Raw genomic sequence first — 26,893 nt, 5'->3', positions numbered from 1 at the left:
GTTTTTGATTTTAGTGTTTGTTTACAGTACATGTAATGTATCTTCTTTCAGATAATATTCCTTGTTCCTTTGATGGTTCATTCCACAACACTTGTTCATATACCCTACAACAGCCAGATTGGTCTGTTTACTTTAAGTTCAGAAGAAAATTTTTACATATTTTGGTTGTGCTTTGAGGAATCAGGTAAATAACATGCAGCTAATGGCTCCTATTAAAATTTTTAAAAGCATTTTTTATTAAATTATACCTCTGTCTTGGTTTTGTTGGAGCCTATAAAAAAATAAGTCTACTTTACACTAATGATTTGTATAATGTATGTACATCTACTTGTGACATTGAATAGCCTTAAACTGACAAAACTGGCATTATGAAATTTAATTTCAAAACCCGGGTTTTTGAGGAGGTCGTTTGTGAAAAGTCTTCATTACATTGGCTATTAGCCTGAGAAAAGTCTGTGGCACTCAATAATGTACATAGATAATTTGAATGCTTACTAACATTGTACATGTGTATAAGTTGGTTTTCATTAATTTGTAGAAGAGTTCTAAATAATAGGAATTTTAATTCATTATTTGAAGTAATTTCAGTTAATTGTAATTTAGTTTGATTGTAATGTGATTATTTTCAAATTTAACTAATCATTTTTGGACTTAGAAATTTTGATTGTGATTGAATGTTCTATCCAGTTTTATTGCACCAAGAATTATTGATTAGAATGAAAGACTGAAAAAGGGTTTCCTGAGATACATGAAGATAAAAGATACTTTTAACAAAGACTTTTAAACCCTTTTTTAGGGGGCATGTGTTTCTTTGTTTATAAAGCGCTCAGTTGGTTAAGGGGCAGACAACTTGTGAGCATGGTACATCACTACCTGTTTGGTTTTCTATTTTGACAATGCTGCTAGCTACAATAGAAATAACCATTTGCTGTGGTATGGTCTGTGGAGAGTTTTACTAGGTAACAACCCATTTTTTTATAGCTGTTAAAACAGTGTATACTTTTAACCCTTAGGCTGAATGAGGCAGCTATGTCTGCCTTTGCAACCAGTTGCAGATCAAGATCAACTGTACATCTGTGCAGTCTGTTTCATGATCTGCAGTGTTTGATATTTAGTCGGGATATCTTCTATGAGAACCCCCTATAAATGTAAATGGTACTATCTCTATTTAAGATAGAGTAGTCTTTTTTGCAAATTTAGCAGGTTAAAGGGTTAACACAATAAATGCAAAAAATGTGTTTTAGAACATCTATTTGCGAAACCCCAAAATCTACAAACAAAGTACACTTTTTTAACTGATGGCAGCTGTTGTCAGTCTGTCAATTTTTTTGAGTACTGGTTGTAGAATATCTATTATCAAATAGTGATAACTCTGCTTTTATTAAATAAGGCGACTCCAGGTTAATTTTTTTTGGGATAAAATGTTTTACTTATTTGTTACAGGATATCACAGATGGATTGATATTCAGCAATGATCACAGATAATGCAAAGTTTGAATCTGACTTGCCCCTTTTGAATTTAGAAGAATCTGTGGAGGAGGGGTGAATGCTGAGCCCTTTAAAAATACTGATATTGCTGACACAGTGTGTCAGTCATCAAAGAAAGGTCATAACATTGCACAGTTGGTCAACAATGATTTAAATCCGTCACATTCTGCCAGTGGAGAAATATCTTATCACATATTTTTAAACTTTGAAGAAGATAACCCAAAGTATTCCTTTTATCATGTCTGCAGAAACACCTGGATTGTTAGTGTTAAAAGTGACAGTCCAGTTGAGACAGTTAACTTACTAAAATCTACCCCCCCCCTTGCCAAACGATATTATTTGACATGGAATGAACACAAGCCTGACAATGGTACCTGTATGAACTCCTAAGAGAGTAGTATTTGTCTGAAAAGTCAAAGGATTCTGTTTGTCCAGGCACTTGACATGAAAACTGAAATTGTGATTGACGAGGATTTTTCCGAGAACTGAAAAAAGGAAGTGAATATAAAAGATAGAAATTGTTGTTGAATTTAAATGTTTTAATGCACAACACTTCAGCCTGTTTTGTTGTTCATATAGATGTGTAGATGTTATATAGATGTGTAGATGTTATAACTAGCCAGTGAAAAAAAAAACAGATTATGAGGAAAGGGATGACAGAAATGTTTATTCTTACGATAACTACTTTTGTTACTTTTTTTGTTTTATTTTTTTAAAGTTTTTATGTGAAATTTTCAGATTTCTTTCCTGAATACTTATACTTTCAAATATTTTATTATTAGAAACTATTTTTTTAAAATAAGCTTTTGTTTTTAAGTATTATTTTTAGGAAAAGGGAAAATTTAAAACATATGTCGCCAGGGTAACACAATTTTGTTAGAAAATATGGAAAGTTTTTAATTAGGTGTACTTTCTAGTATTCCACTTTAAAGTAAGCATAAACAATAAAAAAATCAATAGTAATACATGTTTATTTATTTCAAAATAGTCATTTATTACAAGCAGGTAAAAGCAAGTTATGAACTTAAAGGGAAACAATGACGAAATGGCTTATTCTTATAGTTATTACTGTGTTACAAACGCTGTCATAAAAACAAAACATTTTAATTTTTTACAGGGAAAATTTTGAGATTTTTTTGATACATACCACTTTATAATATTCAAGTTATCTGAAAGATTTTTCCAAATTTACCTTTTTTTTTATTTTAATTTTTATAGAAAATAGAATTGAATGCATATGTTGCCATGGTAACATAATTTAATAATGTTTTTATAGAAAATGTAAAGGACTTTAGCCAGCTAGATGTTTGCACTTTAAGTGAATATCTAAATGTACTTTGTAAAAGAAGATTCATTTATTTAAAAAAAGCCAGTGGTTACCAATAAGTGAAAACACAAACTGAAGAAACAACAACTGAAATAGTTTATTCTTGTGGTTATTACCCGTGTTACGAAATCTGTCATAAAACCAAACAATTTATATCTTTTCACATAAAATTTTCAAATTTTACTTTCGAATATATATACTTCAAAATATTCAACTTATAAGAAACATTATTTCAAATTAAGCTTTTATTTTTAAGTTCTATTGTAGAAAAAGAAATTTAATGCGTATGTTGCCATGGTAACACAATTTGAATAATGTTTTCATAGAAAATATGAAAGATTTTAATTAGCTGTATTTTTCTGTTTTAAGTAAGCATCAAAGAATAAAATTTCATAGAAATTAGAAGGTTCTTTTTTTAAAAAATAGTATTTATTCCCAGCTTTCTAAAAGACAAGTTATGAAGAAAACAATGAAAAATCTAACTTATTCTTATGGTTTTTACCCTTATTACAAAAAATTGTCATAAAACCAAACATTTCTAATATTTTCATGTGAAATTTTCAGAATATTTTTATAAATACATATGCCTTCTAATATTTTATTTTTTAAAGTCCTTACTTTAAGGAACAAGTTTATTCTTAAGTTTTATCATTGAAAAGGGAATTTAAATTATATTTGTTGCCATGGTAAACAATTTGAGAATATTTTTATAGAAATTGTTGTAGTTTTTAGTGTTTTTCTTTTGTGTAATAAGAGGGATCTTATATATATCATGCAATTGTAACAGAAGATAATTTATTTCAGAATTGTTAGCCATTACCAGTAAGTGAGAAATAAACTAGAAAGAAAGAATAACTGAAATGTTTTGTTTTTATTTTTAATATCTATGTTACAAAATCTGTCATAAAATTGACAATTTTGAAGATTTTTATCTGAAATTTTCAGGATTTATTTCTGAATGGGTATACTTTCTAAATATCCAAAAAGCTGAAAATGTCAAGTTTCCTCATCTGGACCCATTTTCTCAGTCATGGTCACATATTATTCTTCAGATTTTTTCCCTTTAATCTTTCTTTATTCTATAATATTTTTTCTCTTATTTTCACACTTATTTCAAAAGAAATGTCATTAAAAATACGCTTTAATATTCATAGATGTTGCAAGCCATCAAAAATTTTTAGATTTTTATTTTAGCAATTATTATCCGTACATTTCACATAATTTTTTTTTTATATCTATAGCACAATACTGTATAAACATCTTTAAATTTAGATATCAGATCAAAAGGGTTTTATATACAAGTTGAGATAATCAGCACCTCCCAGTAGGGACTCCGTATTCAGTGGCAGTACTTTATTCACTATGTCATTATTATTATTAAAAAAGGGTCCAATTGTTGGGTTAAATTTAAAAAAAGGGGTTAAATTAAATCAAGCGTCTTTTATTGGCATTCACCATGATATAACAATACTATATGTTTGATCACTTGGTTGAACAGGTGTGTATTTTATTACGTGTTGCGTGTTGGACTGTGATTTTGACAATGATTTTTGTGTTTGGGAAAACAATGACGAAACCCTGCAACATTACATGGACCAGACAACATGGAAACACCCCGTCTGCTTACACGGGACCTGAATCGATCATACAACGGAAGTAAGATTTGTATTTTACGCACTGGTAGTCAAAAAACGCCTAAACTCCTTTGTGCATATTATGAGCTTTTGTTACAATAGATTAAAGACATATAAATCCATGTAATTGCATGTCATAGTGTTGACTCGGAGATATAAATTTCAACTTATATTACTCAGCAAAACTAATTAAGGGTCAATGTAGTATGTTAAACATGTAAACCTGATTGTTTTTTAAACTTCATTCCACAATTTTCTTAACATTAAGGTATGAAACATTAAATTTCATCATAGGTCTTCCCGTACTTGGATTCAGTGTTGTTACATTTTCTTGTCCTTTGTGGTCATGGAGTCCATTCAACATATGTGTAATAGAGTTCCGCTTAAGCCGGTGTTAGGGGGCATAAGAGGTGTTGTACAATTTATTACCTCTCATAAACAAACTCAATCAAACCGAGTCTGCTTTTATTCTTCTTGGTTGCATTCTTTGCTCCCAAAGGATCTTTTTACAGATTTTATTAACTATCACAACATCAGCTTTTCCGTGCAGTGTGGCGGCTGTTAAAAGGTCTCTCTGTACTGTATGGTTGCATTTTTGGCTTCCAAAGGATCTTTTTGCAGATTTTATTGATAAACGTAACGAAATCATGAAGTCAATTTTGCGAATTCTTTATCGATGTTCAACAACCGATGTGTCAGCATTTTTGTTGAGTGTAAAGTAAATTGAGTTTTCTTTTCTGAAAATTGCATATAATTTTACTACTAGCGTTTTTATAAATATTAGAGAAATTCTTGTGAGATGATGTAATGGGAAATGTTATCATCAAAAATCTATTGGTGTATCAACTTTAAATTGTTAAGCTATTCTTTCATCAGATGGTCATTATATCTACATAGAAGCAAGTGACACGCGAAGATATGAAGAAAAGCTGGTAATCAGTCCAGGCAAGAATCCGGCCCTTTTGCCTTATATTTTGGTATAGTATGTATGGACAAAACTTGGTAGTTTGCATGTTTAATGAGGACAAACACAAGTGTTGATATCCCGCTTTCACCAAGAATCATAGCATGAGTACAACAAGTGGATAAAAGCGGTCTCAGCAAATTGCACCCGTTGATTATCAGGTATGTGTGACTTGCTCAATGCAAATTGCTATATATGCTTCAGAAAGTACGATTTCCAGAAATAAAAAAGAAAAAGTTAGTGTAATAAATGACTTTATTACAGTTCAAAGACGACACAACAGAAAGTAACTCTTTTTTTCCATTGTAAATCTGTATATTTATTAAAAGGTGACATAAAACTTACATTGACACTGAATTGACAAAGTGTGGCCTTTATCAAGGAACACTCATTTCACGTTTATACAGTTCGCATTATGCATGTGAAGTTTCTTTTGTTTGCTTACAGGTTATCCTAGAAGGGTTTGTAGTAGGAAAAAAGGTGTTAAGGGTGATATTGCCGTCGATGATATTTCTTTGACTAAAGAAATGTGTTCTGCAGGTAAGAAAACGAATCAATAAGTTAGCATATGAAACACTAACTATACATAACACATGGACTAACTGAACTTCTAACAAAAAAGAGACATTGGTTTAATGTTCGGTTATTTGTAAAAGGGTATGGATAATTTATGAACACATGTTGTTAAACATGTAAGGTGCTTACTGCAAATTGTGTCCGTACTTAACAGTCATTTTAAATCTCTGTTAATAATAGTAAGAGCAACCTTCGGCAGATTATGGTCCTGACCGTTTTCATAAAAAGTTAAATATCAGTCTTTAACTTTAATAATACATGATTGCTTAATATTCAAATTTTCATTAGAAGCATAGAAATCAACCAAGCTAAATAATAGCGGTCTCGTTTTGATAGAGTCTGTTCATGAGAGATAATAAGATGTGCAACACATTTCACATTTCACCCCTCCACCCTACACGCAGAATTCCTGAATGTTCTAGTCTCCATACGACACTTAGAGAGAAAATAATAGCAAACTCGATTTCACTGTGTCTGTTCATAATGAAATCCGTAACACCTCTCAAACCCTTTAGCACTGGCTCAAAGAAAAATTCATTATTAGTAAATTTGAATGTATTCCATGATCATAAAGGATCAGAAAACATAAAACACCAAGTCCATACTCAGTAAGCAATAGAAAAAACAGATATTATTTCCGAACTTAATTTGTATCTGTTCAGAGTGTGCTTTTGAAATCGGATTCTGTAATTGGGACCAAGATAGAAAGGGACAATTTTGACTGGACGAGACAGTCCGGAAAAACGCAAAAAAACCTGACACCGGACCACTAGCGATCATAATTGGAAGAAACCCAAAAGTAAGTATTAGTATATATTTAAAGATATTGCTTGACTAAATTTCAGATTTGAAATTAAAAATATTGACTGCACTTTGTATATGTATACATAAAAGATATCACATGTATGTATATAGCAATATGATGTGTCTGGTTTGAAGAAGTACCTACTTATAAATATATAGTGGTAAACAAATTATGAACGTTAAATGTCATTTAAACATGAATATATTTTAACAAATGCTGTTTCTAGATATGACATTAGATTGCCATGGTAGATCTACATACACAGTAATTTTATGTATTTAGCTGAGCTGAAACATTGGCTTAGAATCTTCTTGATTTAACATGTATTCTTACACGACTCAATTTATTTCTCTTCATAAAAGAAGGTCGAAAGCATACGTTGTTTTGCAAAAAAGGTGTCATATTGACGAGCTGAAAAAAACAACCACAACATTGGTGGATGTAATCAGAGATGTACATGGTAATCTGCAATATCATGTTAAAATCGAAAACAAATGTATCCCAAACAGTAATGTTCTCTTGAAAAAAATCATTTTGGTTTAGACGCGTACTATTATGTCAAATGGGCTGTGACCTCGTGATACAATGCCATCGCATATGGAATTCAAACAAAAAGAAGAAAACGTTATTTAACGACAAGGCACTGCTGCGAAATGTGATTTTTTAATTAACAGTAGATTCTACTGAAGGATGAGTATAATTAACTTAAAGAAGCATATTAATGGAATTCCATATTTTGACATAAAACAATGCGCCTTTAGATAAGCATATGATAAGTTACCTATAAAACAATGAATATACACGCTACTCCAATAGTTGTATTATTTTTATTTTCTTAGTGATTTGTTATTAATGGAATAATAGCTATGGCGACTTAGTGTCATTGCAGAAAACACAATGTGTAAAGTACTGAAGAGACAATGACATGTCAAATGACAGAACCAAACAAATAGCTATTAAAGAAATCAACGAAAAGTTTGATGATATATTAGAAAGTTCATATAGTTAAGGTATATATAAGTTTGATTAGCAAATGTCTTAATGTAATGATAAAATATTTCTTTATCAGCTGGTTATATATTTATATCGATACAATTATCCCCGAGAGTATGGAGATAAAGGAGACTTATCAGCCGAGCAGGAACCTGGTTTTATATGTTTGACATTCGGTATTGTATGTAAAGGACCTCATATAAACAAACTAAATGTGTATATAAAAGACAGATGCTTGTGCTAATACACTTTTGTTTTCCAAAAAGAATGATACGAAAAAATATGGACTGGGAGGACTCTGAAATAAGCTTTCAGTCTGCTATTGAATATCAGGTATCTTTTGCTGTAATTTCCACCTTGTGCTTTTTCGAATTAAAATCAGAAAAGAAAGAATGTTTAATGTTTTAAGTATTTCTTTGAAATTGACATATATTGTTATCATTAATTTTATCTCAAGTTGCATTAAAACTATTGCAAAACAATAAGTAAATTTCAATATAAAATCACGCGATGAACATTTTTTCCAGAGCTTTCGGGTTGTCAGTTTCATATCGTCAATAAATAGTTGTAGTGTCTGCGATCATTTAAAACATACCCTGTTTATACCCAAAGGCAATATTTCTTTGAATTGGGTTCTGTTATTGCCCCTTGTCCATTATCAAGTTATATTTTCAACGGCAGGTAAACGTTTCTTACATGTTACCTGCTTCAAAATTGTGTTTGGTGTCAAAATAACCTGTAAATTTAAGGGAGGACTACGTTTGATATAAATGTTAAGATAAAAACAGAGGAAACCCCACAGGTGGCCCAGCACGACAAAAATTTAAATGCAGCAGGCTCGGTTTGATTTTGCCTACTCAAGGTAGTGAAAATGCATGGTACATTTTGTATAATTTGGGAAAGCTTATTTAGTATTCACAATCCTGAGTGCATAGTTTAATGGTTATCCGGGGTGCAGCATTTATAAATGTTTTCCAAAAATTTCTTAAACTTTCATTAATTTTATGTCTAAAACAGATCATTATTGAGGGCGTTTCCCGGGAAAAGGCTACAAGGTGACATTGCATCGATGATGTTTTATTGAAAGCTGAACTGTGCCTACCAGTAAGCGAATTCGATGTGGCAATATGTTTTCACCTAAAAATTTCCCTTAATGTATAAATTATATATATATGATAGTTTATGCCAGTGTAAATGTTTTATTTTTAGTTTTCTGTATTACATTTACTTGATATGTAAATTGGATCTGGTTCCCCTATTATAAATGACAGTCTTATATATTTGTTTCTGATAAAAGCATGTTTAGTCTAACTTCTTTTACTTTTTAGACCAGCAGTTAGAATTGTGACACTATCATCATGTCAACCACAGACCCCCTAATTTGAAAATTTACATTAGAAAAACGGCAAAGACAGGGGAAGCAAAACTATCTACAATGATTTATTCAACTACCAGTCCAACGAATGAAACAACGATTGGGAAAAAAAAAACTATAACTACGTTTGGTAATGCCCACGCATTGCCAGGAAGAAACCCATCATCAACGCTAACACGTAAAATAAGTTCACCAACAATAAGACACAGTTAACTATAAAGTCAACGAGTGAGGGCAGGGCACTTAAATAATGCAACATTGATTGACGATTCAAACTTTACGCAAAGTTGGAAAACGGACTCGGTTTAACTACTGAGTCAGTACTTTCTGCGGAACACTCTGATTTCAACGACCGAATTTTAAACACAAAACTGCTATTGGGAAATTTGAGCTCGAGTTCAACTGTTAAAACAATAACTGTGGCGGACCACTCCAATACCCAAAGACGACATTGCTATGGAAATCAAAATCGAGTTCAACTGTTAAGCAATAACTGAGATGGGCCTCACTGATAAAACGACCGAACTCTTCAACAAACCACATCGGTATTGAATACAATCGAGTTCAATGTTAAGCCCAAAAACTAAGATGGGCCACTCCGATAAAACGACCGAAATCTTCAACATCACATCGATATTGAAAACAAACTCAGGTTCAACTTTAACCCAACAACTAGGCGGAGTACTCAGATACAGCGATAAAATAAACACCACACAAGTATGGAATACAGACACTAGTTCAAGTGCTAAGCCAGTAACTGAGACGGAATACTTCGATTTAACGACGGGAGACTACAATACAAACTCGGGTTCAACTGTTAAGCAGTAACTGAAGCGGAATATTTCAAATACGAAGAATATTTATTTGAACACCACACATTCATTGAATACAAATTCGGATGCAACTGTAAACATCAATACGAGAGGCGGACAATGCCAGTTTTAACGACCCAAATGCCAAATACCACACAAGAACGGACCAAAGAATCAGGTACAAGTGTTTAACGGTAGAAATTATGAAGACAGAACATTGAATTTTACATAGGACAAAATCATATATTAAAGTCAAGACTTTTGACCTTGAGCATTGGATTTAAAAGCAAAGACTTAGTGAAGTAGCAACTTGGTTTATGGTAATTTAATATGAATGTAGTATTTTTAACAACATTAACGTTAAAATTGTCGTAACAAAGTTTCTGTCTTTAAGTCGTATGTCTAATGAAAACTGATGTTCTTTTCCCGAAATGAAGAAGAGCTCACATAGAGAAGTCTACATTCAATTAAAAACTACCATCATCATTTTGGCTATTCTGTTAACTCTGTGCATTTTGATACGGAGGTAAGATACATCGTTTGTTATTCGTATTCTTTTTGTTGTAATTTGAGGCCATCAAGTAAAACTAAAATCATACTTTCAGTACTTGCAATAATCTACTGTTGAGAATACAATTTTGGTTAGTTTGAATAAGCAAAAATATAAAAATTGAATGTCTAAATGTTTTCGATGTACGTTTAAATTCTTAGTTTACATTTTGACAGATGGAGAAGGCAAAAAGAAAGTATCATTGGGTGATGACTTACCTGTCCAACTCTCACCTGACGCTACGCTACACAGAAAAATGATTATACCCAAGTGATTTTAGAAAACGTGTTTTGTAAAGATGATACAGAATAATATCCACAGTCACACTGGACAAACAAGAATAGTATTGTGTGAAGATATGATGTTTATAATTTTCATTGAAGAAGTAACTGATTCCCTTTTTGGACAGGTTCTTATTCGCATTTATATTCTAGTCCCGTAGCCACGGCAACTAAATCATATAGCGATTCAAAAATAACTAATTTTATGCTGCAAATTAACACAACTCAAAACCAAATTTTTCTGTCTGCACAACATATGTTGTGATGATACCTTTTAACAATTTGCAGACATCACAATTGAATTCAGACAAAGAAGCATTAAAGCAAGAGGATATAGAGATCGACACGAGTCTGCATACGACAGTATTTTCGCCCGGGGGAAAATCACATGTTAAGAAAACAGACATTATTCTCATCTGGAAGAAAGTAAAAAGGAGCAACGACATAGGAAGAGACCCTTCATATCCCTATTCTAGAGTTATAAAAAACGTTGCACACAGTGAATGTACATTACAAAAAGAAAACCTAAATACTAGCAGTGAGTACACATTGGAACCAAAACATATGTGCGCAAGCGATAATGTTATCGGTCAGTTCGCACTTTACAAGATGATTTACACTGAATGTAGCACAGAACTTTGGAGAAAATGCTTGATGCGTAGAAAACTAATGAACGTTACATTCATACAGGAAAAAGGTTATGTACTCCCAAACAGTTGCCAGGAAAGTTACAAATTGGGGTTGTTTTGTTAAATTTTACAGCTGCGAGCGCTGTTTAAGCGTTGAATATACAAGTATTCTTATGTAATGATATCCATACACTGGTAAACAACAGATCATACCGCTGGCCTGAGCTAAAGCGTCTAACAGATAAATTAACCCCTAAATTTTTTTCGCTTTCACACTTCTTTTTCCTACATTTTTTTTTTGCAAAATTATTATAAGAATAAAATTGAGAAACTATTGTACATGTATGCACTGTATTCGGTATCTGGTGTAAGTATTTAATACGTGAGGTAACGAGGTCAGTAATCAACAGCTATTGTACAATGATGACGTAAATATTCAAGTTTATGGGGCCTTTTCAATGCGTTTGCTTTCCCTACTAGGTGACACGTAAATTTAATAGATAAAATAAATAGAGGATATTCAAGTTGTTTGCATGAATATGGTCTTATTTTCATCAAATGGTATGAAAATGCAATATTTCGTGCGTGGCGTAGTTACGAATGAAATTATGTTTTTCATACCACGAGACGAAATTAAAAACTTATTCATTAATGTTCTCTGTATTATATAGAGTTCTACACAAATGATATAAAACGTCTTTTGATTATATTTAGAACAACATCAACAATACATTTTCTGTAGAGCCGAAATTAAGTCTTATTTTAGAATTAAGCGGAAAACTTTACCTCTTCAGCATCCACGAAGATATTAGATATGAATGTGTAGTTGCAAGTCGCAATTCACGATAACTTCGACTATTTGTTGCGCTTTTATTTTCTGGCGTTTCCAACGATCTCCCGAGTATTGTCCCTTTGCGGAAGGTTAAAGGTCAATAATGCTTTAAATGTTTGTATTAAAAACAGACTAAACAGCCTTCAAAATAGATGTTATGCGTATTTACATGGATAAAGATGCACTACATTATATTGCACATGAACTTTCCAGTTAGAGCCATATACAGTTTAAAATGTGCGATCATTGCTAATCCTTGCTTTGACTTGAAATAGTTTGCTTCACTATACCTATTTTTTTCACATCAAAGGATAAACCCCTTAACTGCCCCAAAAATACTGAAACAGTTCTTAAAAGCCGGTGAAAATATAGAAAATGTGTTTCCCTGCAGTGAAAATCAAATACAGTGAATATATTATTAAATTTCATTAATATTTCACAATATTTTATCAGAAAGTATAGAATAAATCTAAATATTTTTGTAACAAAGATTTAAAGAAAATTAACTTCCGTCGCTTAGTTTTGAACCCACACGGAAAAATATCTGTTATTAATAAACATAATGATAACCATTGCTTTACCTCGGAGGAAATTTATTATTGATATGAAAATTAGAAATAGATCGGTTTCGATTTTGACAAGTTACAAAAATGTTGAAATTCTTATGCTTCATGTAGATCAATGAATGGCAAACGTTACAGAAATAGATAAACTATCATTTGATCTACATGAAGCAAAGAGATATTTACAGTCAATCAATGTCGCTGACTGATAAAATACGCCAAGCGAAAAAAAAATGCGTTACGGATATTGCTGCAAGCCATATTCCGCGGCCAAATATCACCTGACTAATGGAATTGGAACAAGAAGATGATTAAAAGGCACGATACGAACTTTAGTCTTGAGAATTATTATTGTAGTACATTTTGGACAGACAGTAGTCATAAAGATTTATGTAGGGATAATGCACGTTCTTTTGTGTATTAACGTCTGCTGAAGCCCGCGGGATTGTTTGTGACCGAGACCGACATAATACATTGTTTTCATATGTGATGACTTTTCGATTCCGGTATATTTTTTAATTACCATTTTGTTGTTCTTGGAAATGGTAAACATGTTTTAAATGTCCATAACCAGGGCCCAGAAATCAAAAACATTTCCAGTATAGTAGTCGAAACTTGACCGCGATGGTTGACCTTAGGCTGATTATTCATATCGATTATTTCTTTGTAGAAATCAAGGGTGCTTAGGGCAGCCGTGTGTACTTATATGGAATTAGTTTTTATACAGTTCAGTATCAAGTATATATACTTACATTTGATCAGTTAAAACTTTCCAATACACTAACTTGTAATTACACAAATTTATATTTCCTTTTTCTTATGCAGCTCAGGTTTTACGTACACTCCTTTTCAATAATAAGTTGTGCCTCATTATGTATTATAATACAAAGGTCAACCATCGGGGTCAAGTTGCGTCCACTATATCATGTAATAAAGGTTTCTAACCAATATCACAAACATAAAAGTACCAATATTTTTTAATATCACTTACAAATTTGGTAAACAGGAACCCAATTCCAAAAGTAATAACTTTACATTCGAATTATTTTGAGTACGAACATATTTAGAGTACGGATGATTACGAACGTAGTGAAAAGCTTTCAACTGTTTTATCCGAATTCTTCTACATTTTAGATAAAAACATTCCGACTGATACGTACAAAAATCATTAAAATGATTCTTAAAAACAAACAATTGCACAAGTCACACACAATTCTTATACATTCACGTAACTATATCAACAAAAAATAAATCGACTCCTACTTCTAAAGTGTAAACAAGGGGTGGAGCGAGTACGCACATTTTTCGGGGATAGTGTGTTTGTGTTTTGTAACTGATACAGCAAAACATAGTATGGATTAGATTGCATCTTTTATGCTACAAGAAGAGGTTTTTATGAAAGAAACAAATCGCAGATACCAGATGTCAATCTGCGCAGAAATACATATACGTCCCTGGGAAAGCATTTCAAAATAAAAATCGGGTTTTTAATAGCACGTGAATTGCCCTGTTTTGCACACGAGTTTTCTCCGTTAATATAGGCGGATCCGTGAAAAGTTTGTTTTAATGCAAGAATTAATGTAATTGTTTTACGATTAAAACTAAAAAAATACTGTAAATTAAAATAATTTGAAAATCAAAATAAAAGAAAAAGAAATCAGTGACATATTCGAACCTTTTTGTTTAAATCTGTGTCTACAGCCTTGTCGCGGGCTTTATTAAACACAATCTGTTAATGTGAAAAATACGTTATGTTGTACGTTAATATCTGACTACCCGAACAAAATAAACTAGGCCAAAACTAGCACGATTTATAGATGTTTAAACTTTACCTTTTTTCGAGTTAGTTCAACCATATAAAAGAATGTTTTAAAACGCCGTAAAGCAGTCAATTGAAATATATGACAATGCGATAGCTATAATTTCACTTCCTTGTACAAACTGTGATATGGAAAATTTAGAGCGTATGATATTTGTGATTTTATTATTTATCTGCAAAGAATTACTAGGTAAGTTCGATCTTTACAAATATTTAAATTGTACAAAACATTAGAATGATGAAACTGTAGAGATTTATCTTGCCGTTGAACAAGTGTTTATGATATGTTTCATTCTATATAAACATGATTTTATATTTATATCTGTGTATTTATTAGTTATTTTGAATTTCTGACCATTTTAATTTAACAAACACGTTTAATTTTCTCTCAACGATGGAATTTCTTTCTGCAGTAAATTCAGGAAACAGTTTTGTATTTCTTAATAAACTGATTAAAAAGAAATTCAAAGGCATCTATATTCAACTAGGTATTTAAAATTATCGCAGTATAATTATAAGAATTCCCGTGAGTGAATACTTTTGTGTTAAATTAATGAATGTATGTTTTGAATTTCTGAACCCCATTGAGTTAGCCGGGATTAAAACCAAACTTATGTAGTGAAGGCAATCCAAACTGAAACCGTCGAGGTAGATTAAGCTCAAATTTGCGAAAATGTTGAAACCGACTTTAGTCAATTTATTTTCATACGTCTTGCCTCTTAATATAAACAAATACATCCTTTAAATATCAGTCCGTTGTAGGGTATATTATACAGTTATTGACTTATGCTTCGGTCAATATGTGTTTTTACGGACCTGTAAAAAATGATATTGACCGAGAACGCAGTCCTCAATATTTAATGCTCCTATAATTGTTATAATTTGCTATTTGAATAAAATAGACACGATGTTGGTATGAACAAAATCACGGACACGGTTAAATATTGCTCAATTTGCAAAATTTTGTGGGGACTAAAGGGGTGTCCCATAATAGGGTCAAAGTTGTTTACGCGGTTGTTTATGATTTTTCGTTATGATAAACACGTATGACAAAATTAAGCATGATGCTACTTCCTTCTTGATAAGGTTAACTGTAATTTTAACCTTAAGTTTCACATAGAAATTATTTGTTTCGTAGATCTTTGCTAGTTAAAATCTACAGTGCCTTTTCGGATGCTATAAATGAAATAGATACGCTCAACAAATACGCAAAAAATATTTAAAAGGATTGAGTAAACCTTTTAGTTTTTCAGTAATGACCAGTGTACAAAGTGAAAACTCTCACTTTTCGTCGAGCCAGACTTCCATTGAGAAGACGAAAAAACAATACCGACAATAATTTTGCTTGTAACAATTTGCATTTTGAAGATGAAGCCAGACTAGTTACTTAACACATGTGTTTTCTTCCACATTTTGAGATAAAGTAAAGAAGATTGTAAATACTGAAGTAATTTGTCAATGAATAGTAGTAGATATTTTCAGCTTACTTCGACGCGTACTGCGAACCACGGACTACGGAATTACTATAGAGATTTTCTCAAACTGAATATGAGTCAATTATGCATAACTGAACAGTGGCATATTTGGCATCCGGTTCTGATGCCGTAATAATGTTTCCATTTAAGATATCTGAGAAAAGACAGTTATAAGATTTATCAATATCCCAATATCTGTTTTATTGTACATGAATAACCGATGTATTTTGTCTTACAAGCATTCTTAACAGGATGGACGCATTTTTAAAAATAATGCCCTTTTACCTTTTATTTCGTTTTTTAATTAATGTATCTATTCAAATCTTTCGACAACCGTATCTATAAACAAGAAGCTAGAGGATCTATATTGCAAACTTGTTCTTTTATAGTTAAAGTGGCGACACCTATGCGTAGGGATTTACAAGAACATATGTTACTAGCTATTACTTAATTGAATAATTGGTTATTATTAGTTACACTGCTTGTTGGTGACAAGATACGGGATATGATATACGCTGTCGAGGAAATCCATATCAGGCGAGAGCGAAGCTCGAGCATGATATGGATTTTCGAGACAGCGTATATCCCGTATCTTGTCACCAACAAGCAGTGTAACGATTTTACCTTTACGACTACCTTTTACTTTATCGCTGTAACTAACATAATTTTTGTATTAATAATTAAAGAAAAGCTTCTTACAGTTACACTGCAGACTGGAATTCTGCAATCTTCTTAGGTCATCATGCTTTGATTATAGTTGATTAAGACCAGTCATAAAATGCGAAATAAACTGTATTTTCACTGAATCACAAACGACAGATGCTCATTTATACAGGTCATGAACTGGTTTTGAAAAACTTTTATGGTCCATCCTTTCGAAAAATCATTAGATTACACGATGTCAGAAATGTCTTAAAATTTCGGCTTTCGTCCCGTTTCCTGTTAATTCCTTTATCTTGCAGGTAGAATAAATGATCCTACAACAAACTGTTGTCTTATAAATGTGTTAATTCCTTTGCTTTACGATGATTTAACTAAACTGGCGATCGCGGCCGTCCCATGCAGACTTACTGTTCTTCTATTTCCACTAACTTCTCGATTTAGATAGGAAAAAATATAACGGCAAGAAAACACTCAATTTTCTATCTCGGAAACGATATCTATAGCTGGAACTTATAATATGACTTGATTCAATTACGCTAGCGATGCGGCAGCCATTTTGTTTTTAATAAAAATTCATATCAGAAATGTATTTGCAGGATATGGAATATATCCTGTCTCCACGTGACGTCTATTGACCAATAGAAATGCAAGAATCTTGTAGGAGGCAAGATAACAAAGAATGTATATAGTGTATATGGAAACACAGTTTCGTAAGGTAGCAAGGTACACTTAGATGCGAAAATTTTGGGCACGGACGGTCTTACATGTAGCGAGTCGCAATATTGCACTTCCCCTATGAGCAAAATTTGGGTGGCTATTTTATAAATTGCGTGCATGTTTTGTGCTTTTAATTAATGGCAAGATCAGGATTCTCATACAAGAATAAAGAAAGTTATCAAAGCGAAAGGTTTACATCATCCATGAAAAATAGCGTGCCAAAATCATCAATTTTGCACCTTTTGAACAGTCTACAATGATCCCGCTGCAAGAACACTGTCCAATTTTATTGCATTTCTTAATTTAATAGTCCTTACTGAACGTCAGGACATAAACGGAATGGGGGCCCATCCAGCTCGTTTTTTTTCGGAAAATAACGAAAATGTTCCTGAGTATCAATCAACAAGCACAGAACCCTTCCGTGAATTGAAATTTTCCGCGAAATGGTGTCTCATTGATCATACAAAGCTACCAGCAGTTAGTTTTCCAACTGACATCAGAATTTTACATGTATCGGCTGTATAAATTTTCTAAAGAATTAATAAACATTATCTCTCACCTTAATTTACAGACATCCAAAATCACGATGTTCTCTTTATAACAAATATTGACGGGGGCCAAAATTCGAAAGTGTACCCTGCTACCTTAAGATTTTTCAGTTAATGAACAAAAGAGGGTTTTACTTGTTCTGAACTTTTATATGTCTTTCGCCAATTCAACAAAATAAAAATGTTTTCAATAGCATGAAAAGAAGTCTGTATGAGAGACTCTAAACTTGCCCTCCCCTAATGCACAAATTTAACCAAAATTTACAAATCGTCGCTACGAGACAAAGAACGTACAATACATCCGTTCGTACCATTTTCTGACATGATTTAACGTATTTTGTCATTAGGAATGATATAAGGGCAATTCTGCACCATTTTGCGAAAATAAAATGTCTCCACCCCTTATTTTCTTATTTCATGGGGTCCCCACCGTCCGACCATCCCCCTGATTGACGAACTGCATAGCTGGTGGGCCAAATATGCGCTGTGTGGGTTAATAACGGTAAAAATGATGTTTTTACTGTACCAGAACCTTGTTACTGGAGCTAGAATCCAAAAGAATCGTATGCGTGTATATTTACTTTTATGCTTTTATGTGTCCTCACCGTAACATTTTTGAGCTGCTGTGCCGTCAGGTAGCGTTTTAAGTGCCCAGAAAGTTTAGAATATCGAAGAAGAGGTTCTAAACTATTTGAAACCGCACAAATTTAAGAGTTCTTTCAAAATTTAATTTTGGAAGATTTTCCTTAAGGTAGCAAGGTACACTTAGATGCGAAAATTTTGGGCACGGACGGTCTTACATGTAGCGAGTCGCAATATTGCACTTCCCCTATGAGCAAAATTTGGGTGGCTATTTTATAAATTGCGTGCATGTTTTGTGCTTTTAATTAATGGCAAGATCAGGATTCTCATACAAGAATAAAGAAAGTTATCAAAGCGAAAGGTTTACAACATCCATGAAAAATAGCGTGCCAAAATCATCAATTTTGCACCTTTTGAACAGTCTACAATGATCCCGCTGCAAGAACACTGTCCAATTTTATTGCATTTCTTAATTTAATAGTCCTTACTGAACGTCAGGATATAAACGGAATGGGGGCCCATCCAGCTCGTTTTTTTCGGAAAATAACGAAAATGTTCCTGAGTATCAATCAACAAGCACAGAACCCTTCCGTGAATTGAAATTTTCCGCGAAATGGTGTCTCATTGATCATACAAAGCTACCAGCAGTTAGTTTTCCAACTGACATCAGAATTTTACATGTATCGGCTGTATAAATTTTCTAAAGAATTAGTAATCATTATCTCTCACCTTAATTTACAGACATCCAAAATCACGATGTTCTCTTTATAACAAATATTGACGGGGGCCAAAATTCGAAAGTGTACCCTGCTACCTAATTATTGCACTCGCGATTGTACGACACACAATTGTGAATGTCCGATGCGTGACATTTTAAAGCACCGCGGTAAAATATGTCGCACGTGGTATTATACGTGTATATTCGTAACCATTTCTAACCCTACAAATTTCTGAAATCATTCAGTTTACCCGGTCACCTTATGTGCTATACATGATATTTTCAAACCTGTATAGACCTTGAGTTTTCATTAGTTTAAATCATTGTCCAAGTTCTCTGAAGCCGAATATCTACACATACCATATATGCATGTGTTCGAAAAGGTACTCCACTAAAAAGGCTTTGTCAATAAAGAGAAAAGGCTAGTTTCGACTACTAAGCTAGTTGTATCCAATGGCCACACAGAATTGCTCAAATGGTGCCACTGGAGTTGGCTAAGTCAAAAATATAATAAATATATGCATGTACTTGCCATAAAACATTTTAAGAATATGATCAGGATTTTGACCTTTGATGCTTCCAAGGCCCCATTTTCACAAAACAATAGTTTTAATGGTACTTTAAGATTAAATTCCATACTGAATAGTCACTTGAAAAAAGTCATGAATTTAAAACTTAGATTTTAATAGGCAATTCTAATATCAGATTTTGAAAATACGAAGTGGCTGTTTCCTTTGTTCATAATCCAAACATTAACTAACTAGAATTACTCTAGATTTTGCGAAAAAAAAAAAAATAAAATAAAATAAAAAAAAGAACGACATGTCAAAAATTGACTCTTCGAATTGGTACAGGCCTTATGTTTTCTTTAACCTAAAAATTTCTTCACGAAGCTTCATAAAGTGTTAAACAAAACAGTATAAATGATGAAGCCTGTTTTATATGATGTGCGCAATTGATTTAATACAGTGTCTTATGTTATAAAGTTGAATAATGATTAAGTTTCAAAGCTTTTTATAAAAATATAGCATTTATTCCCTGATACCTAATTTTTTTCTGTTTTTTTTTATTGTCATACGATCTGGAGACCAGTCTCATTAATCGTCGTTACCTACCGGCTTCTTTGTTTCGATAACGTCTATAAATACATTATAGACCTCTGATTAGGTCTAAAATAATTACTAGACCTTTCCTACTTCTATTGTTTTAAATGCAATAGAAACACCAGAAGTCCGTACATATCAGTAATGTGCGCACTTGAGTGACTAGATAAATAAAATTATCGCTTATTTAAAAAAGTCCTTTTTAAGTAAACATTTTCAATCAGTTTTACATATTTCGAAAAAATTTAACATTCAAATTTAAACAGGTCTTGATATTTGTCTGAAAATTAAAACAAGCATGCTCAGGAAAATCATTGTCTAAGATAAGAATGCTTCATGAAACAGGACATTCTATTTAACAGAAAAAATAGTGACAATGATAAAGTTGCAAAAAAAAAAAATAACACAAACACTACACATTTCTTCCGAGTTAATTATGAATAACATTCGTGACGATTTTTCGTACAATTAACATAGAATATAAATGACAAACTTGTATTTTAGAAAATAGCTATTCGTAATACATTTAATAACGTCTCCAAACATGTTTGAAATAACCTACATATTAAACCTTTTTTTTTAAAAAAAAGTGGTAAGAAGTGGAAATGGGTGGGAGAAACTGAAAAATATTACATATATTTGCGCTGTACAAAGTTTTGTCGGTCTTATGTCGTTTATCCGGCAGTCTTTCATTTGGGTACAACAGTCAGTTTTCTGGATGCTTTACTAGTATTTATTTTACATTCACAAGTAATATAATCTTCTTTACGTGAATCAGAGGTGGATGACGAGAACGACTTTAAACTAAATTATGTTTATTCAAATCGTTGCTATGACTCGGAGAACGAAAGCCTCGAACAAAAAACCTCTTAATTAGTACAAAGAGCTATAAAAATAAATAGATCGGCAACTTGAAAGGCATATAGAGCAAATCTCGCCAACATCCCGTGATAACTGAATGAGATCTCGTTTACCGGAAGTAACGCTTTCTCCACACGCCATTTTGTATGCGAAAGCAATTATTCATCGGTAAATTAATCATCACCCTATGTCTACGCTTCTTATGATGGCAAGAAACGTTTACTTTGTGTCTTAAGACTATTTCACATTAAACTTATGTTGTTTTAAAAGCTAACATGTATTTTAAATGTAGTTTTAAAGGTACAAATTGTAACTCCATGCTCGCCGATGTTTGTTTTTACAAAGATAACGCCGATTCACGCTCTGCCGCGATCACGCGAGACTACAGCCAGTTGCCATCCTGTGTAATTTATACTTCTTTGATTAGTAGTACTGTGCTCAATATTTTATATCAGCTGAATATACGAGTAGTTGCACTTGTGTTTGACAAAAACATACGTCTTGTAGTATGTCCAAGATAGACTTTCATCTATAGCTAGCTAAGATAAAATAGAAGAAAGGAAGCACATTCATATTAAGGCAAGGCTCCTATAAACTTAGTCTGTGTTCAGACCGTATGTTTTGTTCAAAGGAGATAACTCCTGAGGCTATTCAAAGTTTGTATACTTTTGTCCCTTGTCTTCTCAAAACATATAGATAATCAGAGCCAGGACTGATGAAGTCAGATTTTTTTACAGAATTTTTTTTTTCTAAAGAAAAAAAGATTATCTAGTCGGTAGCCAGACTAATATAAACTATACATTATGACTTTTGCAAATAAAAAGCTGTATATAAATTTATGTTCTGCTTATTCCTATCTTTTCAACCAGTGCCCTGGCCATTGCTATGACCCTGATCGAGTTGATTAGTTTTAACAGAAATGAGTACAGCTATGTTGGGACTGTCTTCCTGTGGGAAACTATTTTCTGGGAAGCTTTCAATAATTGGGACCTATTTCAAAGGTGGCTGACACACTTTTATAATGTTGCATCTGCTTGAAATTTGATATTTTACAAGTGAAAGGCGCTTTTCAATTTTATATATACTGACAGCAAAAGAAACTATCCAGATGTATAACTAGGGTATCTTTCAATAAAAAACTTATATTTATAAATTAGGTGCGTTTTCTTCATACCATATTACACTTAAAGAACTTCACGTGTTAAATTTTAAAAATCGATCAACCGTGAAGTCAGTAGTCCCACAATAGTCTTTTTGCACGAAATTCACGTGCGCGTGTAATTAACGATTTTCTTTGTAAAATTTTATTGTCATTGGAAACACTGATGATTGAATGAATAAAAAAAAAAACAGCATAAAATTAAAGAAATATTTTTGGTTACATGGCACGACTGAATTAAATCCTGCGCAAACGCGCAATTGCGATGATGCAATGCAACAGACGCGCAGAAGATATAGCCAGATTGTTTGGTTGTACTAAAGCTACAATAAATTCATTACGTAGACACTTCCGACAGACTGGCAGTACCTCTGATAGACCACGCTCAGGTCGCCCACGTGTGACGACGCTGGCTGACGACAATTTCATTAGGGTGACGTCACTGAGAAACCGATTCCAACCAGCCACCGTCACGGCTGCAACACTGCCAGGCAGGAAGGTTAGCGCAGACACCATACGCAGGAGGCTTCGTATGTTTGGTATCCGTCCGAGACGACCGTACCGTGGCCCAGTGTTAACGCAGAGACATCGAAGAGCACGTCTGACATGGGCCCAACGTCATCCACGTTGGAGGCGTGTCGACTGGAATATGGTGATATTCAGCGACGAGACACGTATCCGGTTGCGTCAGGCTGATGGGAGAACCAGAGTGTTCCGAAGAATAGGAGAACGCTTTGCTGACGCTTGTGGTGAAGAGACGGACCGTTTTGGTGGAGTAAGCGTGATGGTTTGGGGCGGCGATTTTGGTGGTCAAAAAACGCTACATGTCACCATCAACGGCAATTTGACGGCACAGCGTTACAGGGACGATGTACTAGCACCGGCGCTGATTCCTTTCATCAACCGTAAGTGGACAGGCCTTACCTTTCAACAAGACAATGCAAGACCACATACTGCGCGTCTAACACGTCAGTACCTACAAGGACAGAACGTTAACGTAATGGATTGGCCTTCATGTTCTCCTGATATGTCGCCAATTGAACATATCTGGGATGAACTGAAACGTAGAGTTAGACGCAACCATCATCCTCAAACGATTTCAGCGTTGCAGCAAGCGGTGCCCCAGGAATGGGCAAATATTCCCGCACAGACTATACAACGTTACGTAAATTCCATGCGTCGACGTATCCAATCACTCATCAGAGCAAATGGTGGACATAGCCCATATTAGAGAACAGCGTACAGACAGACACTTGAAATGTGTTACATAGAAAACTAGAGAGTGAAATTTTGTGATTTTTGTGTTTGACTGTTGTTACCTTTAAATTGTCACAGTGACGTTAACACGTGATCAATTCTAATGAAATTTGGAGGAATTAATCTGAATGAATTGCTTTTTAATTTGTTTTATGAAATATTGTGATTTTATTATTACAGTGTTAATAAATAGAGTATATACCCCGAGGATAGTTTCTTTTGCTGTTCAGTATATTTCTATATATATTTCTATATATTTATAACTAAAATGAAAATAAAAGAACAAAAGCTTTTAAAAAACATTGTTCTTTTATTACGTCTTAGGCGTCTGTTATCACAATCAAATTGAAATTTCCCGATCCTGATTGTGTCTGATTTAGAAAAGTTCGTTATGTCGCGTTGGTATACTTGCAATTTTATAAAACAAATATCGTTGTTTCGTCTTTGTGCGCGCCTGATCGAGGTATTATCTCGATCGAGTTACTTTGCCTAGATCGGAGAAATACAAGAACAACAGAACGAACGCAAATGTTTCAGTATCTTTAGAAAAGTGCTAACATTTAGTTTTCATATAGTTTATATTTTTGATTTAGCTTAGTTACAAATCATGAATACAAACAAGCCTGTGTAAAATTTATCTGTTTTCCTTTTGTTAAAAACGCTGAACTTTTATACATGTATCTTACAAAGCTGTCATGATGGTATGAGCATGAGTACTTTTTTAATACAAAGGTATCAAAACTTTAGTGTTCTTCTATTGTTCTTATGTAACTCCCGTTACACTGAACGGTGTATATCATTCATCCCGATCGAGATGATATTAACCTGGGAGAAATGCCGAGCTTATTAAGATTTTTTCCAAAAGTATATAAGAGAACCCAAATACGTGATTTGTGTGTTACGTCACGGGCACGCGCCATTAACTGGCTTACGTGATAAGAATGACATGTATTTATTTTAACAGTGTATGATAAATCTATATTAATACATCTATACGGCAATGTATATTAAAGTATCAAATTAAAGAAGTAAATAAACTTACAGTATCTTCAAATATAACCAGAACCTGATAAAATGACATTTGCGTCAAATTTTGACCAACTGACTAGACACACATTGCTGACCTCAGAAAGACACTTTAATCTTTTCAATATTTGCCAGAAGTGCATGGGCTTTTCATGCAATACAAATGTAATGTCCTAACTGCTGATAAATTTATTACAGATGTGCAGCAAGTTGAGCACATTTTGTTTTATTGATAGTATCCGATAAGTTGTAGTACACATGGTCCTGTTCCGTCTCTTAAAGCGTCATACCTCGAGATCGTTCGACAAAAAAAAATACATCTTTTCAGATACCTGGAAATAAATGCTATATTTCTTAAGAAGACTTTAAAAAAACTTCATTACTGACAAACTTTATTTTACGAAAACACATGAGAATGTGCTGTTTTTACTACTTTTTACGATGAAAATCGAAAAGCGTTTGTCACGCTTTTACTCCAGGTAAACAGTCTCGATTATAAATATCTATATTTCGAAGTCATTATTCACTACTTCAGCCATAGCGCTATTGGTTACGACGACGGGGAAATGTCTTTATTGCCGCGGCGGTCCGGGGTTCGATTCCCGACGCTGTCATCTTTTTTTCTTGATTTGGAATTTTTAAAATATTTTAGAAACAAAAATTCATATTCTTATGTTCATAATAAAGCCTGGAGGCATGCTGCGTTACTTACTTTTTCATGTTACAAACGTTTCACAAATCCGAAACAAACATGGACTACGTAAAACAAAGGAGCCTGTAGGCATGCCAGTTATAATTCTCGGAATAGATCTGCATGGTATTTATAGACAAGTGAGGAGATTTGAAAACGTCGCTCGCTACGCTCGCTCGGTTCAGCAGTTCCTCGGAGGTCTATAAACACGATCGGACATATCCCTCGAACAATGACTATTGCTTACATATTTAAGACTAACCAAATGTTGTTCGAGTCGAGAGTTCGATTATGTGTGTATAACTAGCTTTTATTCTTTCATTTTGTTTTAGCGGCATATTATCCCGACGGCTATAAAGGTTGCTACGTAGATAAAAAAGACAGAATCCTAGAAGTGAAACTTACAGATTCACAAACTAATACTGGCAACAACTGTAAATACAGGTGTACGGTGTCTCAATACCGATACGCTGGTACCGAGGTAACTGCTACATGGCTTACTAATTTCTCGTTTAGTATTAACTACTAACTTCTTTGAAAAAAAAGCACTCTTGAGATAATTTTAGGGTCTGCAGGCTTTTGAGTTCTTGTTGAATCTAAACGATAAAGACCGTGTAATATCAATTGTTGTTGTGCATGTCTTTTTCAGTATGCAATGCAATGTTTCTGTGGCAATAAACTAAAGGATTTTGAGAAAACACCTGATTCGGAATGCGATATGATATGTCCAGGCAATGCAGATGAATATTGTGGAGGGTCATGGCGAATATCTATCTATGACATTGGAGGTATGCTAGAAAACTCTATAGGTAATCTGAGAGTATTAATTATCCAGTAGAACACACTTTCTAAATCTAAAATGAATATCGAAATTTGAGGTAATTTCATATATCAAATGTTTTAAACATCTAATTATGTCGTATGCCAGTATTTGCATAGTAAAAGTATGTTTTCTACCTGCAAAGAAAGCAAATAAAAAGCATTTGTAAAGATAAGACTTGACATCAAGGCTTACCTACCGACTTCTTTGTTCCGATAAGGTCTACAAACACCTTACAGACCACTTAAGAGGTGTATAAGGATTACCAGACTAGTCATATTTCTGTTGTTTTCTCGAAAACTTTGATGACGAAAAATACCCAGTGCCTTTAGCGGGATTCCAACCCGTATCCTTCGGGTACAAGTCCAATGCTCAAGCCAAAGAGTCGACACACTTGCGCGTAATAACTTACAGGTTATGCGTAAGCGACCGTATCAATGCTATACAAGAATGCCATTTACAGTGCGCACGCGATTGAATCTGTAAACGATTTTATCATTTATTAAAAAAAAGTCCGTTTAAAGTAAACATTTTCGAACATTTTAACATACATGTATCTTGAAAATTGATCTAAACATGAATTTGCTGTAAAATTTCATCATTCAGTATTAATTAGGTCTTGAGA

At 33.3% G+C, this 26,893-nt stretch overlaps 2 protein-coding genes across 6 annotated transcripts in view; both read left to right on the top strand.

The window, feature by feature from the left end:
* The window catches only part of LOC128556374 (uncharacterized), a 130,905-nt gene that overhangs the window by 24,254 nt on the left and 79,758 nt on the right, over positions 1-26,893 (top strand). The gene's annotated exons all lie outside the window — the stretch shown is intronic.
* LOC123551743 (uncharacterized) overlaps positions 1-26,893 on the top strand; it is a 133,599-nt gene that overhangs the window by 88,108 nt on the left and 18,598 nt on the right. For 2 of the 5 annotated variants that reach the window (XM_053541276.1, XM_053541275.1), the window contains exons 1-3: positions 14,404-14,838; positions 25,781-25,929; positions 26,098-26,236. In XM_053541276.1, the coding sequence (XP_053397251.1) occupies positions 14,778-14,838; positions 25,781-25,929; positions 26,098-26,236 (349 nt within the window). In that variant the 5' untranslated portion in view covers positions 14,404-14,777. Of the gene's footprint in view, positions 1-14,399; positions 14,839-25,780; positions 25,930-26,097; positions 26,258-26,893 lie in introns of those variants that run through there. The other 3 variants (XM_053541277.1, XM_053541273.1, XM_053541274.1) reach the window with 3 other exon arrangements.

The sequence above is a fragment of the Mercenaria mercenaria genome, chromosome 4, assembly GCF_021730395.1.
Source record: "Mercenaria mercenaria strain notata chromosome 4, MADL_Memer_1, whole genome shotgun sequence".
NCBI classification, from domain to species: domain Eukaryota; kingdom Metazoa; phylum Mollusca; class Bivalvia; order Venerida; family Veneridae; genus Mercenaria; species Mercenaria mercenaria.
This window is presented reverse-complemented; position numbering and strand designations above follow the sequence as displayed.